The following is a 14033-nucleotide window of genomic DNA, read 5'->3' on the forward strand; positions in this document are numbered from 1 at the left end:
CCTGGCCCCAGGTTTATGAAGGCCTCAAGCCCTCTGACAAGTATGAAAAGCCCCTGGACTACAGGTATGGCTTGGGGGCAGGGGACTACACATGGACCCATGTCCACCCACACACTGCCTCTGGACCCTCAGTATTACCCCTCTGTAGCCCCTGCTCCTGGGTGGACCCTGGGCTGGTGGGTCATCCTGAGCCCTAGCCCGGTGTCATGATAGAGACTTACCCCTCCTTATAGGTGGCCCATGCGCTATGACCAGTGGTGGGAGTGTAAATTCATTGCAGAAGGCATCATTGACCAAGGTGAGGCCTTGAGGGCCAGTAGCAAGAGTCCTGCCGTATTGAGAGTGGTTGGGGTATCTGGGGTGACCAGCTAAGCCAGATATGGGACTTGCTTCTTACCCCATCATGGGGGCTGGGTCTCTTGTGTGCCTCAACTGAGAGCATCTGTCTGTCCTTTCAGGAGGTGGTTTCCGGGACAGCTTGGCAGACATGTCAGAAGAACTGTGCCCTAGCTCGGCGGACACCCCTGTGCCTCTGCCCTTCTTTGTACGAACGGCCAACCAGGTAAGCCCACACCCCTACCTCCCAAGTTGTTTCTGCTGTTCTGTCTCTGCAAACCTCCCAGGTGCCAGACTAAGCCGGAGAAGGAGCAGGGAGAGACTGAACTGCCCGGGGCAGCTTCTGGGCAGACAGGGAAGGAGCCATTGTGTGTTCAGAGGGCTCCTTCAGGGCCCCTCCGTGGAAGGTGTTCAGGGAAGTCGTTGAGGCATCTGGGGTAACACGGGAGGGTCCATTACAGGCCATGCTGACAGCTCTGTCTCGGGGGCAGGGCAATGGCACAGGCGAGGCCCGGGACATGTATGTGCCCAACCCCTCCTGCCGGGACTTTGCCAAGTATGAGTGGATCGGACAGCTGATGGGGGCTGCCCTTCGGGGTAAGGAGTTCCTGGTGAGTAGCCGAATCTGCACCCAACCAGCTTAGTCCTGGCTCTTGGAAAGAAGAGCCAGCCAAACCTGGGCAGTTCAGGGCACGAAGACAGCAGTGTTTGTCCCACAGGTCCTGGCTCTGCCAGGTTTTGTGTGGAAGCAGCTCTCTGGTGAGGAGGTGAGCTGGAGCAAGGACTTCCCAGCTGTGGACTCTGTGCTGGTGAGTTAGGGCCTGGACCGGGTTTCTCTGCCCAGCTCTCAAGCTTGTTGCGCCCCTAGGCTGTCCTGAACCTTCTCGTACCACACGTGTTTCCCCTCTCCCGCCTCATGTACTCCCATAGCTCCAATTCCTGTCACTGTTCTGGTGACCCTGAAAGGACTGCTTAGCTCTGGACCCGGCCTCTCTGCTAAGCTAAGGGCTATATATGCATTTACCTAGTGGGCTTCTCTCCCAAGATGGCACCTCGGGCTCCGCCCCCCCTTCACCCTCTCCCTCTAGGGCTCCCTCTCACAGTGGCACCACCACCCCCCCTCCCCTCGCCAAGCCCCTCGGGGTCATTCTTCATTCTTCTTTCTCCCCCACCTCCCACATTCTGTCATATCTGCCTTTGGAGTCTGCCCACCTCTCCCATCTCACTTCTGTCCCTCAGGTTCAGTCACCTCCCTTCCTGATCCAGCCACTGGTTGCAGATCTGGTGGCTGTGTCTCCCTTCTTACCCATCTGGTCTCCCTGACCGCTTCAATGGTCCACCCTGGGCTTAGGGTAAAATGCAGAGTCTGAAAACACCTTACCTGACTCCGGTATCTCTGGACACTTTCCCAGTTAGGTTCCTCAGGCCTTTTGCTCTTTCCACCTTTTTTAAAGATGTTCTCTCTCCTGACTTCCTGGCGGCCCAGCCAATTCCCAGCCAATCCTTTGGGTCTCAGCTTAGATGCCACTTCCCCCAGGACACCTTCCCTGATCTCCGTGGCTAGTTAGGCATCGTCTTGATGCTGGGCTTCACAGCCCGTCTACTAACCCCCTCACTGCCTGCATAACAACCGCCTTGCCTGGCTGCCTCCCCTGCTTTCCTGTGAGCTTCTTGAGAAAAAACAGGACTATCTCCACAATGAAAAGCTGACTTTCCTGCCTCTCTTCAACCCCCAGGTGAAGCTCTTGGAAGTGATGGAAGGAATGGACAAGGAGACATTTGAGTTCAAATTTGGGAAGGAGCTAACATTCACCACTGTGCTGAGTGATCAGCAGGTGGTGGAGCTGATCCCTGGGGGTTCCGGCATCGTGGTGGGATATGAGGACCGTTCCCGTTTCATCCAGCTGGTGCAGAAGGCACGGCTAGAAGAGAGCAAGGAGCAGGTACTACCCAGAGGCCAGTGGAGCAGAGAGCTATGGACGCTCCCAGGAGCCAGAGCCCGTCCCGAGGGGCCACCAGAACCCAGCCCCAAGAGCTCTGGCTCCCACCACCCCTCTGCCCCACATTCCTGCTGATCTGTGGGGCACAGAGATACTTTATCTCTGTGAGTGGAGGCCAGGTGTCCCCACCACACCCAGAGCTGGGAGTTGTGCCGTCTTCTCCAGCCAGGCCTTCTCCCTTCTCCCCAGGTGGCAGCCATGCAGGCAGGTCTGCTGAAGGTGGTGCCCCAGGCTGTGCTGGACTTGCTGACGTGGCAAGAATTGGAGAAGAAGGTGTGCGGGGACCCAGAGGTCACTGTGGATGCCCTGCGCAAGCTCAGTGAGTGTGGGGCCAGGCAGCACAGTCCCAGGGTGGGGCTTAAGGACCTAAGAATGAATTCTGTGTGGCTTTGTCCCCCCAGCCCGGTTTGAGGACTTCGAGCCATCTGACACCCGGGTGCAGTATTTCTGGGAGGCATTGAACAACTTCACCAACGGTCAGTGGAGACGGCAGAGGACTGCCTGGGTTCAGACTCCACTTCTGGGATACAGAGATGGGGGAGGTGGTCGAGTTTCCTCCACCAGCACATGGGCGCTGATTTCCTTCTCCTCTGTCAGAGGACCGGAGCCGCTTCCTGCGCTTTGTCACAGGCCGCAGCCGTCTCCCAGCCCGGATCTACATCTACCCAGACAAGCTGGGGTGAGAGCCGATGGGGAGGGGAGGTCTAGTCGGAAGAGCCTGTGGCTGGCCTTTGCCCTCCGCCACACACACATTCCCCCGTCAGACCGCTGCCCTGTGCCCCTCCAATTCTTCCTCATCTCTGGTCCCCCCACTCCCCCAGCTATGAGACCACAGACGCGCTGCCCGAGTCTTCCACCTGCTCCAGCACCCTCTTCCTGCCACACTATGCCAGGTGGGTTCCCTAAGTTCCAGCCTGGGGAGTGGGGCGTCGGGGAAATGTGACATCCTAGGGTGGAGGAGGCCTTCAGGGTACAAATTGGAGTCCCAGAGCCCCTGGTCATGATGGAGGAGCCTCTACACCTGGTGCTGAACAACTCCCTGCCCCCCGCAGCGCCAAGGTGTGTGAGGAGAAGCTCCGATACGCTGCCTACAACTGTGTGGCCATTGACACCGACATGAGCCCTTGGGAGGAGTGAGTCGGCGCCAGGGGGCAGTCGCAGCCCTGCAGGACTGCGCCTGCGCTGGTCCCGTGGGGTCTCCCCCTGAGCACCCAGGGCAGAGACAGCTTCCCTGGACCAGCGCAGTCTGAGCAGAAAACGCCAGTGCACTGCACCCCAGGGTGCGGTTGAAGTGGGAGCAGCGGGTTGACACTGGTGGCCCGGCCCCACAGACCCTCAAGCCCTACACGTGCTCGGGTTTGCTTCCAGAGCTATTTTACCTCTTGTGAGAGGAATCTTCCACAAGCCCAGCACAAGCTGCCAGGCCTGAGCTACTTGAAGGGGGCCTTCTTCTAGCTCCCCACCTCATGGACTTTGTTTCAGTTTTTGATTCCTTTTTTTTTTCCCTCCATATTTTTCTCTGGTTTCAGCCTGAACTAAAAATTTGTGGGGGCGGGGTGGGGGGATGGAGGCTCCTCCCCCAACAAATCTCCAGGGATGGATTCGGAGTGATGGCCATCCTCCTTGGTCACCTGAACCAAGAATAAAGCAACAACTGAACACCCTCTCCCTCACATACTGGTCTTTTCCTCCTCTCCCTCCATCCCCAAAGTGTGAGCTCCAACTTTCTCCAACTCGGTACCAACTGACAAAGTGCCACCACTGTCCCTGACTCAGAACATATAGCTACTCAACATTAAACCTCTACTACTGCTGCTGGTGCTAAGTCGCTTCAGTCATGTCCGACTCTGTGTGACCCCATAGACAGCAGCCCACCAGGCTCCCCTGTCCCTGGGATTCTCCAGGCGACAATACTGGAGAGGGTTGCCTTTTCCTTCATCAATGCATGAAAGTGAAGAGTCAAAGGGAAGTTGCTCAGTCGTGTCCAATTCTGCGACCTCATGGACTGCAGCCTACCAGGCCCCTCCATCCATTGGATTTTCCAGGCAAAAGTCCTGGAGTAGGATGCCATCGCCTTCTCCACTACTATTGCTACTACCCACTATTCATCACTTCTGCAACACCTGGCTCCTTGTCTGCTGTCTTGCCCTCCAAGACCTTGCCCAGATTAAGGCCAGATATGTCCTCTCTGAAATCTTCAATAGCTCCTCTTTCAGTTCAGTTCAGTTAGTCGTGTCCGACTCTTTGCGACCCCATGAATCGCAGCATGCCAGGCCTCCCTGTCCATCACCATCTCCCAGAGTTCACTCACACTCACATCCATTGAGTCAGTGATGCCATCCAGCCATCTTATCTTCTGTCGTCCCCTTTTTCTCCTGTCCCCAATCCCTCCCAGCATCAGAGTCTTTTCCAATGAGTCAACTCTTTGCATGAGGTGGCCAAAGTACTGGAGTTTCAGCTTTAGCATCATTCCTTCCAAAGAACACCCAAGACTGATCTCCTTTAGGATGCACTGGTTGGATCTCCTTGCAGTCCAAGGGACTCTCAAGAGTCTTCTCCAACACCACAGTTCAAAAGCATCAATTTTTTGGCGCTCAGCTTTCTTCCCAGTCCAACTCTCACATCCATACATGACCACTGGGAAAACCATAGCCTTGACTAGACGGATCTTTGTTGGCAAAGTAATGTCTCTGCTTTTCAATATGCCAGCTAGGTAGGTCATAACTTTCCTTCCAAGGAGTAAGCATCTTTTAATTTCATGGCTGCAATCACCATGATTTTGGAGCCCAAAAAAATAAAGTCTGACACTGTTTCCACTGTTTCCCCATCTATTTGCCATGAAGTGATGGGACCAGATGCCATGATCTTCGTTTTCTGAATGTTGAGCTTTAAGCCAACTTTTTCACTCTCTTTCACTTTCATCAGGAGGCTTTTGAGTTCCTCTTCACTTTCTGCCATAAGGGTGGTGTCATCTGCATATCTGAGGTTATTGATATTTCTCCCGGCAATCTTGATTCCAGCTTGTACTTCTTCCAGCCCAGCATTTCTCATGATGTACTCTGCATATAAGTTAAATAAGCAGGGTGACAATATACAGCCTTGACATACTCCTTTTCCTATTTGGAACCAGTCTGTTGTTCCATGTCCAGTTCTAACTTGCTTCCTGACCTGCATATAGGTTTCTCAAGAGGCAGGTCAGCTGGTCTGGTATTCCCATCTCTTTCAGAATTCTCCACAGTTTATTGTGATCCACACAATCAAAGGCTTTGGCATAGTCAATAAAGCAGAAATAGACGTTTTTCTGGAACTCTCTTGCTTTTTTGATGATCCAGCGGATGTTGGCAATTTGATCTCTGGTTCCTCTGCCTTTTCTAAAATCAGCTTGAACATCTGGAAGTTCACTGCTGAAGTCTGGCTTGGAGAATTTTGAGCATTACTTAACTTTACTAGCATGTGAGATGAGTGCAATTGTGCGGTAGTTTGAGCATTCTTTGGCATTGCCTTTCTTTGGGATTGGAATGAAAACTGACCTTTTCCGGTCCTGTGGCCACTGCTGAGTTTTCCAAATTTGCTGTCATATTGAGTGCAGCACTTTCCCAGCATCATCTTTCAGGATTTGAAATAGCTCCACTGGAATTCCATCACCTCCACTAGCTTTGTTTGTAGTGATGCTTTCTAAGGCCCACTTGACTTCACATTCCAGGATGTCTGGCTCTAGGTGAGTGATCATACCATTGTGATTATGAAGGAATGGAGCCAAAGCAAAAACAATACCCAGTTGTGGATATGACTGGTGATGGAAGCAAGGTCCGATGCTGTAAAGAGCAATATTGCATAGGAACCTGGAATGTCAGGTCCATGAATCAAGGCAAATTGGAAGTGGTCAAACAGGAGATGGCAAGAGTGAACGTGGACATTCTAGGAATCAGCGAACTAAAATGGCCTGGAATGGATGAATTTAACTCAGATGCCCATTATATCGACTACTGTGGGCAGGAATCCCTTAGAAGAAATGGAGTAGCCATCATGGTCAACAAAAGAGTCCGAAATGCAGTACTTGGATGCAGTCTCAAAAATGACAGAATGATCTCTGTTTGTTTCCAAGGCAAACCATTCAGTATCACAGTAATCCAAGTCTATGCCCCAACCAGTGCTGATGAAGCTGAAGTTGAACAGTTCTATGAAGACCTACAAGACCTTTTAGAACTAACACCCAAAAAAGATGTTCTTTTCATTATAGGGGACTGGAATGCAAAAGTAGGAAGTAGGAAGCTCCTCTTTACCCAACTTTAAAACAAAACTAAACAAAAACTTTAAACCTCCTCCTGAGTTTTATGCATGTCCCGCCCCAGCCTTTTCTCCCTTAAGAGCTTCCATGACACTCCATCCAAGAAGCTCTTGCACATGGAAAAGTTGAATAAATGGACGGATTCATTCCTTCAGAGTATGTTTATTGGGCTCCTGAGGGATGTTAAAGAAGACTGTTCCAGGACTTAGGGGTCCTGCCAGGAGCCAAGGAGACATGTGTCAAGCGGGAGTGGTAGGGCTTCTCAGTGCAAATATGAAATCTGGAGCTGAGAGGGGAAATAAGGAGTCCTCTGCCCAGAAGCAGGAATAAAGCTGGCCTGGTGTCTTCTGGGATGGATGTGGTGATGTGGAGGGTGGGAGTCCTCCTTCAGGAATCAAGTGGGCAGAAGAATCTGACATCCTAGAGGACAGAGCTTGCAAGTCAGGAAGTGACTGAAGAGGCAGCAGCGTAGCTACCCACCCCCACGCCGCCTCCAGGAACCACACAGCTAAGGCGCAGTCTCAGAACAAGTACCCCCACCCACACACACTCCGAGAGATCCCGCCATGTGGATGCAGTCCCCACAGGGGGCCGTCCTCCTCAAGCACGGTCCCCAGAGAAGTCGCGCTCTCCCACCGCTTCCCCACGACGCCCTCTAGGGCGCGCCCGGACGCCGCCCTGCGGGAAAACTCCACTTGGGCTCTGAGATCCGCTCCACTCCGCACCCCGGGGCGAGTGCATCCGCAAGACCACCACTCCGTAATTTGGAATCTGATGCTCCAGAAGAGCCTGCCTGGCCCTGCGGCTTCCCGACCCCTACGCCTTGGGTGGTCCGCAGGAAACTGGCCCCACTCCTCCTGCAGTCTCTTTCTGCCGGAGGCGCTGGAGCCGGAGAGGCAGCTAGTCCCGCCCAGCTCCGCGCTTCCCGGAAAGCTCCCGCCGCCTCGTCCCTCCACCCGGGGATTCTCTCCTTCCCCTTCTCTGCTCTTCAGGGAAAGGCCTGGCCAGCACGGGCCTGCCGGAGGTAGTCTGTTTCTGGTGCTGACCACAAGAAGGGCTTTCCAGGTAGTTCAGTGGTCAAGAATCCAAACGGCTTCCCAAGGGACTCCGCGGTAAAGGATCCGCCTGCCGATCCAGGAGATGCAGGCGACACGGGTTCTATCCCTGGGTTGTCAAGATGCCCTGAAGGAGGAAACGGCAACCCACTCCAGTATTCTTGCCTGGGAAATCCTATGGACAGGAGAGCCTGGAAGTCTACAGACATGGGACCTAAGAATCAGACACGACTGAGCAAGCACCTGCCACACAAGTCTTTGATCTTTTACCAAATTGGACCCACAATGTGTATTTTGTAACTTGCTTTTCATTCATTCATTTATTCATTCAGTGAATGCTTGGAGCAGCTATGTCAGGAGCCAGGCTGGCTACAATGGGTAAAATGGTTAAACAGATCATTTTTGTCATCTTGGGATTTTACCTTTAAGGGTGTGGCCCAGTGCTCACTCAGTCATGTCCTACTTTTTTTGCGATCCCATGGACTGTAACCGGTAGGCTCCTCTGTCCATGGGATTTTTCAGGCAAGAATACTGGAGTGGGTTGCCATGCCCTCCTCCAGGGGATCCTCCCCACCCAGGGATGGAACCTGCCTCACCTGTGTCTCCTGGATTGGGAGGAGTCTTTACCACTAGCAACTCCTGGCAAGCCCAAAGAGACATTTATTAAACAGATAATCGCATAAAGGGGCTTCCCAGGTGGCACTAGTGGTAAAGAATTCGCCTGCCCTTGCAAGAGACTCGGTGGGAACCGTGGGTGGGGAAGATCCCCTGGAGGAGGAAATGGCAGCCCTCTCCAGGATTGTTGCCTGGGAAATTCCATGGACAGAGGAGCCTGGCGGATTATAGTCCACGGAGTAGCAAAGGAGTTGGACACGACTGAGCACGCACACATTAAACAACATTTAATAACATTCATGTAAGAGCTCCAGAAAGAAGTAAAGGATTTCATTAGAAGACAGAATCAGATGATTCTAACCAAAGTGGCTCAGCGGGGACTTACCTGGTGGTCCAGTGCTTGAGAATCTGCCTGCCAGTACAGGAGACAGAAATTGGATCCTTGGTCCGGGAATAAGGATCCTGCATGCCCCGAAGCAACTAAGCCGGAGCAGCAACTAGAGAAGGCCCACACAGCAAAGAAGAGGCCATGCACTGCAACCAAGGCCAAGTGCTGCCAAAAATAATAAATATTTAAAAAAAAAAATAGGAAATGTTCAAAAACAACAAGACTAGGAAATGGGAATACCAAAGAATTAAAAAAAAAAAAAAAGCAGCTCAGAGAAATACTAAATCCTTAGGGAGAATAACGGTACAAAATCCAACTGAGAAGCATGTTGAGTCCTGTGTTACTGGAGTATGAAGGGAAGAAAGAGATGAGACTAGCCTCGGAGGCTTTTAGAGGGTTTTACGTTGAGCAGCCATGAGAGGGTTCAGCAAAGGAGTGACATGATTAGATTGCTTTTGGCAGCCCCGTAGAGAATGAGTTGAGAGGGAGAGACTACAGGCAAGGAGGAATCCAAGCAGGAAATAATGGTCGCTGGAACAAGGGTGATACTCATTTTCACCATTATTTTTATTGGCTGCATTGTATTACATTATAAGGCATTTCATAACTTTTATTCATTTCTAACCCTCAACAGATGGACATTAAGCTTGTTTATAAATTTTCTGTATTAAAAACTATAATGTTATAATAAACATCCTCATGCATATATCCTTTCATACCTATTTATTTTCTTAGAATAACTTCCTAAAATTGCTTCATCAAACTGCTGAATTGCCCTGTAGGAAGGATGTATCAATTTTCACTCCCATTAGTGTCTATTTCTTAAACTCTTACCAACTCTGGGCATTGAATTTAACACACAGAAAAATTGTATGATTGTTATTTTAATTTGCACTGCTTTGGTTATTTGCAGCATTGAGCAATTATTTTTCTTCTTTAGGAACTGCTCTTTATTTTCACCCATTTTCTATTCTTTAGACTAGATTCATTATTCTTTTCTTATTGATTTATAACAGTCTTTGTGTAGTACTAAAATAAGCACAGCAAGGCAGAGGGCTAAGTGCTGTACATGCATTATCTTGTTTCATCTTCTCAACAACTCTGTGAAGTAAGTACTATTATTATACTCATCTCCAGATGAGAAACCTGGCATGCGTGCTCAGTTGTGTCTGACTCTTTGCAAGCCCACGGACTGTGGCCCACCAGGCTTCTCTGTCCATGGGACTTTTCAGGCAAGAATACTGGAATGGGTCGTCATTTCTTCTTCCAGGGGATCTCCCTGACCCTGGGATCAAACCCACATCTCCTGCATCGTTAGGCAGACTCTTTACCACTGAGCCATCTGGGAAACTCAAGCAAAGATTAATTAACTTTCCCAGGGTAGGTAGTAAGTAATGAAGTTAGGATTTGGATGACGGTCTGCCAGCTCCCAAGCCTTCAGACATGGTAACTAAGGCACTGTGTCCTGAATATTAACCGCTTTGTTGTGTCAGGTGTTATAAATATGTCTTCTCAGCCTGTACTTGGCCATTTAATTTCATATATGTTCTTTTCTAATATACAAACTTTACAATTTTTATGAATTAAGTACCTCCCTGGTGGTCCAAACCTTTTAGGTGGTGCATTGGGTAAAGAACCTGCCAGCAATGCATGAGACTCAGGAGATGTGGGTTCAGTCCCTGGGTGGGGAAGATCTCCTGGAAAAGGAAAAGGCAACCCACTGCAATATTCTTGCCTGGAAAATTCTATGGACAGGGAGCCTAGTGGGCTATAGTACTTACCATTGCAAAGAGTCAGATATGACTGAGCAACTAAGAACACACACACTGGTGGTCCAGTGGCTAAGACTCTGTGCTCTTAATGCAAAGGGGCCTGGCTTCAATCCCTGGTCAGGGAACTACATCAATGCCACATGCTACAACTAAGAGTTCATGTACCACAGCTACAGAGAGTTTGAATTTCACGTCTGCCATTATCACTTCTCATTTATCAGCTACACTTTCATTTTGTTGGCCAATTCTCAATTATTCCTTTTTTTTTTAAATGTCACATGGGTTTATCACTGGGAGACAAGAAATTAACACAATTACAGTCTTTGCTGCCTGTGAATGAACTGAATAAGAGATATGCAGTGACTAATCACCAACAGACTAAAAAGTGACATGAGGACTTCCCTGGTGGTCCAGTGGCTGAGCTCCATGCTCCTGATGCAGGAACCCAGGTTTGGTCCCTGGTCAGGGAACTAGCTCCCACAAGCTGTAACTAAAGTTTCGAATGATGCAACTAAAGATCCCATGTGCTGCCATTAAGACCCAATGTAGCCATATAAATATATATTTTATTTAAAATTTTTAATTAACAATACATTGTCTACCTATCTTTAAAAATTTTTTAAGTGACATGATTGTTTTCTCATGATGCACATCCATCATTATCCAAGTTGATTCTGACAATTTTTTATATTATTCTCCTCTCCGTTTATGGAGGAGAGAATTCTTGGAGGAATTTATTCCATTTCTACTGATGTTGCCTGTTCCTTTTGTATTTATTTCTAAATTTATTAGATAGAAAGTTGTGGACAGATTTAAATGAGACACAGTTCCCAAATTTCAGTAACTTCTGTAAAACGCTAAAACTTTATGCTGTCAATATGGTGTTCTCTCCCTCCCCCTGTCCCTCCTCCCTTCCTAACTTTTTTCATTTTCCCAAAGTACTTATCATTTTTTAATATATGGCACTGTTTACTGATTTATTATTTAAACTTCTTTTTTATTTATGCTGCCTCTCCCGGCTAGGATGAAGGCTGGATCCTTTTTTGTTCACTAATATATCCTAAGAGCCCAAAACTATTCTCGGCACATAGTAGTCATTCAACAAATAGCTGTTAAATAAATGAACTGTGGCCCATAAACTGTACTTTGCAATTTAAAAACAAGGAAAATCAGATATCTGAAGGTTTTTCCAATAAAGGAAGAAAATTAAAAATTGATTAAATCACTTGTTTTTAAAGTGATCAGTTTAGAGCATAAATATCCAGATTCTGACCTTCAAAACCACCAACAATGAAAATTCTATGTGCTTGAAAGGAAATATTGAATTCCTAATTAATGAAGTTTCTTTCCAAGCTCTATATAAACACTGTAGCATCATTTGCTCTCTAACTTATCATGAATCTACTAGGAAACTGCTGGGCTTATGTACAAAAATAAAGCACAAATATTTTAGGACCTGAAATTGGTTGCCAAAGTAGAGTTTCTCTTTCCATTTTTATCCTTCACTCAGCACTCTAAAAATAATAATTCCCTGTCCCAGTGACATGTCCTCAGCCAGATGGAATAGATGAATACTGTGATATGGCCAGTAAATTCCCAAAGAGAGATTTCTTGCAGACTGTGGGAAGACTATTTCTGAGCCAAGGTCCAACTTTTGAAAAGTTTCTTTTGTCTCCCACAGTTCAAAGAGAACTTAGAGCTTGACCTTCTTAAACTATTTCCCTACCACATACAGACACATACACATAAACATCCTTTGGGGGAAGCAATGTGAACAGGAAAGAAACAAACATTATAGGGAAGAGCTTGCATTCAATAACCACTTATTAAATACTTCCCATGTGATTAATAATTAAAAGTAAATGAAAAGTAAATAATAAGAGTGAGGCTAGGCATGAGGGCTAATAATTAAGATTAACTTAGTGAAAAGAAATGTTTAGAAGAAGAGGTGTTGTCAGTGATCCAGGCCCTCAGCCCTGTTTTCTTACTACCAAATGGGATGACAAGGGAAAATTTATGAGAAATTTCTAATTCGCCCAATTATTATTTACTTAACATGTCCCAGATTCTGTCTAAGATCTGCAGAGACCTCTCTCTGCAGATATAAAGTCTTTTTAGCAAATAAGATACAGTCTTTGTCCTCAGGGGGTTCCCAGTGTGATACAGAAAACATGAAAAAGGAGAACGACAGTCCTTTGTTGTGACTGCCATAATGCAAGAACCAGAAGCAGGGGGAGCCAGCAAGAAGTCCACGAGGCAGCAGCTCTTAAAATATGCTCCATGGACCTCAGCAATTCCCCAAGACCCTTTTAGGGGGTCTATCGAGTTAACATTACTTTCATAATACTACTGAAACACTGCCTTTTCACTGTATTGATATTTGCACTGATCATGCAAAAGCAATGCTGGATAAAACTGCTGATGCTTTAGCATCAATCAGAGCAGTGATCCCAAACTGTATTAATAGTCACTGTACTCTTCACTGCCACAGGCTTACCATAAAAAAATTTAAAAATAATAAAACAAAGTAAGTTCTACTTAAGAATGTCTTTGATGAGGCAATAAAATAATTTTATTAAATCTTTGTCTTGAGCACACGTCTTTTTAATATTCTATGTGATGAAATGGGAAGTACACGTGTAACACTTCTGTGCATACGAAATAAGTATGATGACTGTCTCCAGAAAATTCGTGCCATTGTTTCGTTTGTGAACTACTGCTTTTTTCACAGAACACTGTATTTTTTTGAAAGAACAACTGACAAACTGGACAAAATTTATTAAGATGAGTGAAGTAAGCCTGTCATTTCAAGGAAAACCACTAACAGCAATGATATCTGAGCTTTCAAGAGAAAATAAGAAGTTTGGGGAACTTGTCCCAAGCTTGCCAGCATTCTTAAGGACTTTATCTGTCTATCTATTTGTTTATTGGCTGTTCTGGGTCTTCATTGCTGCACACAGGCTTTCTCTAGTTGCAGAGACTGAGGGCTATTCTTCGCTGTGGCACACGGGCTTCTCATTGTGGTGGCTTCTCTTGTTGCAGAGCACAGGCTCTAGAGGTACAGGCTTCAGTAGCTGTGGAGCACGGGCCTAGTTACTCCATGGCATGTGGAATCCTCCTGGACCAGGGATCAAACCCCTTCCCCCTGCACTGGCAGGCAGATTCTTATCCACTCTACCACCACAGAAGTCTCCATTAAGGACTTTTCTAATAATTGGTGGTGGTATTAACAAGTGTGATTTAGCAAATATTGTATAATGAGTCAACATTGGGAAGATCTGCATAATTTAGTGAATCAATATTTTACAAATGAGCAATGCATCAAGTTGCAAAATCATGCATGGGTAAAATGCCTATTCAAAATGCAAGTATTACAACAGAGTACAAATGTTCATTGATACAAATGATTCTATATCACAACTAATCGTTAACAAACTACCATTTCTTGAGTTTAGTGTGTAGTACTGAAGAATACTCACAATTATTTGACAAAGACTATTAAACTCTCTTTCTTTTTTCTGACTATGTATCTGTGTGAGGTCAGGTTTTCATCATCCCAAACCATATTCCACAACTGAT

General features: G+C 47.4%; 1 protein-coding gene across 1 annotated transcript in view; it reads left to right on the plus strand.

The window, feature by feature from the left end:
• HECTD3 (HECT domain E3 ubiquitin protein ligase 3) overlaps positions 1–4009 on the plus strand; it is a 7146-nt gene extending 3137 nt beyond the window's left edge. Inside the window, exons 9-19 of the mRNA XM_040231950.1 lie at positions 8–64; positions 234–298; positions 459–562; positions 828–947; positions 1056–1145; positions 2073–2279; positions 2526–2655; positions 2738–2812; positions 2934–3015; positions 3158–3229; positions 3389–4009. Coding sequence (XP_040087884.1) covers positions 8–64; positions 234–298; positions 459–562; positions 828–947; positions 1056–1145; positions 2073–2279; positions 2526–2655; positions 2738–2812; positions 2934–3015; positions 3158–3229; positions 3389–3473 — 1087 coding nt within the window. The 3' untranslated portion in view covers positions 3474–4009. The remainder of the gene's footprint in view (positions 1–7; positions 65–233; positions 299–458; positions 563–827; positions 948–1055; positions 1146–2072; positions 2280–2525; positions 2656–2737; positions 2813–2933; positions 3016–3157; positions 3230–3388) is intronic.
• Positions 4010–14033: the final 10024 nt, after the last annotated feature.

Source organism: Oryx dammah, unplaced genomic scaffold (assembly GCF_014754425.2).
Source record: "Oryx dammah isolate SB20612 unplaced genomic scaffold, SCBI_Odam_1.1 HiC_scaffold_28, whole genome shotgun sequence".
Lineage (NCBI taxonomy): Eukaryota > Metazoa > Chordata > Mammalia > Artiodactyla > Bovidae > Oryx > Oryx dammah.